The sequence below is a fragment of the Juglans regia genome, chromosome 2 (genome assembly GCF_001411555.2).
Source record: "Juglans regia cultivar Chandler chromosome 2, Walnut 2.0, whole genome shotgun sequence".
Lineage (NCBI taxonomy): Eukaryota > Viridiplantae > Streptophyta > Magnoliopsida > Fagales > Juglandaceae > Juglans > Juglans regia.
In genome coordinates, this window is record NC_049902.1 from 25,596,878 (window position 1) to 25,600,305 (window position 3,428).

General features: G+C 36.1%; 1 protein-coding gene across 2 annotated transcripts; it reads left to right on the top strand.

Moving 5' to 3' along the window:
* The first annotated feature begins 252 nt into the window (after window positions 1–252).
* LOC108984623 (putative glucan endo-1,3-beta-glucosidase GVI) lies at window positions 253–1,565 on the top strand. Of its 2 annotated transcripts, none has more exons than XM_018956646.2 (2): window positions 253–386; window positions 492–1,565. In XM_018956646.2, exons 1-2 carry the CDS (start codon window positions 317–319, stop codon window positions 1,448–1,450), a joined length of 1,029 nt encoding a protein of 342 aa, XP_018812191.2. In that variant the 5' UTR covers window positions 253–316; the 3' UTR covers window positions 1,451–1,565. The 2 variants fall into 2 exon arrangements, with proteins under 2 accessions (XP_018812191.2, XP_035543804.1); XM_035687911.1 differs by having other exon boundaries at window positions 264–386; window positions 495–1,492.
* Window positions 1,566–3,428: the final 1,863 nt, after the last annotated feature.

Sequence of the window (3,428 nt, forward strand, 5' to 3'; positions counted from 1 at the left end):
TATCATGACTCAACAAGATCAGTATTACAGAGCTCCTATTTAGAAACTTATATATATATAGGGCAATATAATCTAATTATAAGAGCCAGATTTATCGGCCTGTCCTCGTGCACTAAAGACACGCCATTTCCCAGGTCATTTTCCTAGTCTTTATCATCCCATTATGAACGTTGTTTATACATATCGTTTTCATAAATGCATTAACATTTCCTTTTCACCCGGTATATATAGTACTACTTTGTTTTGGAACTTGTTCAATGGTCATCGTCTTCCTCTCAAACCTGACTGTTTTGTTTAGAGAGAAGTCTTGTTGGAAATGGCTCGTCTTTTTTGCTGCATAACTGTCTTGCACCTACTTCTACTGTTCAAGCTTAATATATCAGCTGGTATCTATGCCTTATTATACATGCATTGTTGCCTTGCTTTCTTTCAAATTGCGCGCAACAGTTTATTTGTTCTGTTTGATTAACCTGGTTTAGTTTTTGATGCAGAAGCTGGAGTTGTTGGTGTAAATTATGGGATGCTGGGGAACAACCTCCCACCTCCAAACCGGGTTATTGCACTCTTGAAATCCAGAAACGTTACAAGCCTTCGTCTTTTTGAGCCCAATCATGATGCCCTTCAAGCTTTACAAAACTCAGGAATTAAAGTCATTCTTGGAACCCTAAACCAGGATCTCCAAATGCTTGGGGCGCCTGACCCATCATTTGCCAGAAGCTGGGTGAGTACCAATGTAATTCCGTATTCCAAAACTGTTCATTTTCGTTGCATTTCAGCTGGCAACGAAGTCATCCCCAGCGACCTTGCAGCCTATGTTTTTCCAGCCATGAAGAATCTAAAAGCAGCACTAAATGCTGCTGAACTTGCCTATATCCCAGTTACTACTTGCGTTTCAACAGCCATTCTTGGAGCTTCATACCCGCCTTCTCGAGGGGAGTTTTCCAAAGATTCAAGTCTTGTGATGAGATCAGTAGCAGCATTCTTAGCAGCAAATGGAAGCCCTCTCCTCGTGAATGTGTATCCTTACTTCCCATACGTAGATAATCAAGAAGAAATTCCCTTATCTTATGCGCTTTTTAACAGCACAAATGTGGTGGTGAAAGATGGACAGCTTGAGTATAGGAATCTCTTCGATGCTATAACAGATGCAGTTTACTCGGCGCTGGAGAAGGTAGGCGGTGCCTCAATTCAGATTGTTGTGTCTGAGAGTGGATGGCCATCCAAAGAAAATGGTGACATTGCAACCGTGGCGAATGCTCAAATGTATGTTAACAACCTGATTGCGCATGTATCAGGGGAAACTGGTACACCAAAGAGGCCAGGGAAGAGTATCGAGTCTTATATTTTTGCCCTTTTTAATGAGAACCTCAAACCTCCAGGGACTGAGCAGAATTTTGGCTTGTACAATTCTGACATGACAGAGGTTTACCCTGTTGATTTTACTCATTAAATACAAGAAAATGGACTAGTACGGTACAATGTCCTTCCGAAATGACACAGGTTTACCCTGTTGTTATCAAACTGAACATTTGAGGCTCAAAACAAAACCCAAGTATATTTCTAAATCTGGCATGCATCTCTCGAGATAGACTTAAAATGGTATATAAAGCTTTTCTAAATGAAAAAATTTAATTATAGACGATTCTGCATACTAATACGCGCACATATTCAATATGATTAGTTAGAAAGTAAATTTTATTAAAAATAATGCTAATTTCAATTTAGAATATGAATATAACAATATTAGTATACGAATTAGTACGCAAACTTATTTGTACATAACAAAATTCTTTACGATCTTTGTTAAATATCAGCCAAGTACACTACATGAACAATGAAATGCATAAGAGATAAAAATATCTAACACGTGCACACAATCAGTGAACAATGAAATAATATTTTACCTAAAAGTTGCATTTCACTGTTCATGGTCCCTGTCTGTATATGGCAATGCTCAGTATGATACATCATAGGCAATTTTTCCTCATCTCTGGGTCAGGCCACTGTTAAAGGAATAATTATATATTATCTGTGAACAAAATCTTGTACATATTTATAAGGAATGATCAACCATTTCTTGAAAAATCGGTTTTATGAAATGAGTTAAGCCTATGAATTTCTTCATAGTATCAAAATCTGCCACAAGACGAATGAGAACTCACACTACTGACTCTATGATAAGGACTAGGAAAAATACTAGTCTGCACGTGAGGGAGGGTATTGAGGAATAATCTTACGTTGCCTGTGAATAAGGTTTTATACATATTTTTAAAGAATGAGCATTTCTTTCTTGAAAAACCAATTTTATGATATCGGTTAGACCCATAAATTTCTTCAGCCACCCGTGCCCCAATGTTTTCGTCCGGTGTGTGCTATTTTTTTCTTCCATAATTCAAGTTCACGAGATAGAAGAAAAAAAAAAAAAAAAAAAAGAATCGCTTCCAGGAGCAAGGTTTTGGCAAAGAAGTGATGTGGGTGAATTAGGAATTCAGTTCCGAGACTTGTATGTCGGCATTATAGAAGAGAACATAGGAGATGAAAGCATGATATAAATTCATCAATTGTATTTGTAGGTGTAGAAGTCCTCGAATTATAGGAAAAATTGGCTATAGAAGTAAAAATAAAAACATGATAGATATAAATAAAATATATAAATATATAAAACCATGATATAAACACAACCCGTTTGATCCATTTAAAAATAAAAACATAAGAGACTAAAAAATTTCATTGATATTTGATCATTCCTACTATTGAATGACAAGACAAAGATTATGCAGAAAAAACTCTTAAGAAAAGATTTAAGTAAGTGCTATATTTTTCAACTTTAAGTTTCATTTTTAGCTATAATTGTGACAAGTTAATCATGCCATGAGTTGACCTGAGTGACCCTAATGAAAGATAATAGGAGCTTAAGATGCTTGATACAAAGCCTCAGTCATCGTGAGTATGACGAGAGTCTACCATTGCTATTTATATTGTTCATTACATCAACATCAGAGATATTGTATCGTTTGGAAGATTAAGTATACAAGGTAAGTTGACAAACAATATTAACTCAAAAATAGCACGAGTTAAACTAGAAGAGGGTAAAAAAGGAAATTTACTTAATTTGCCTAACCGGCAACTTTCACATATAGACTGAATTTTATTAGTGCCTGAAATTTGAATAAGTCTTTTAGATTTAAGGACTTGGATAGCCAAGGCCTGAGGATGTCCCAAATGCTAATGCCACACATCTTCGGAGACAATTCGAAAATGAGTTGAGAAATGTGCTTTGTAAGGGGTAGATAAAGTGTAAAGATTACCTTTCCGTTGTCCGCTCATTAGGACGCGGTTGGTCTCCCATTCCTTAACAACAAGATGACCACCATAAAATTCACAGTTATAGGGATAATCAGTGGTAAGTTGGATAATAGATAAAATAT

Excerpts from the sequence above, each read along its gene's own strand:
- LOC108984623 (XM_018956646.2), top strand. The coding sequence starts at position 317 with ATGGCTCGTCTTTTTTGCTGCATAACTGTCTTGCACCTACTTCTACTG. Across the intron at positions 387-491 it reads CAAGCTTAATATATCAGCTG|AAGCTGGAGTTGTTGGTGTA; the intron begins GTATCTATGCCT and ends TTTTTGATGCAG.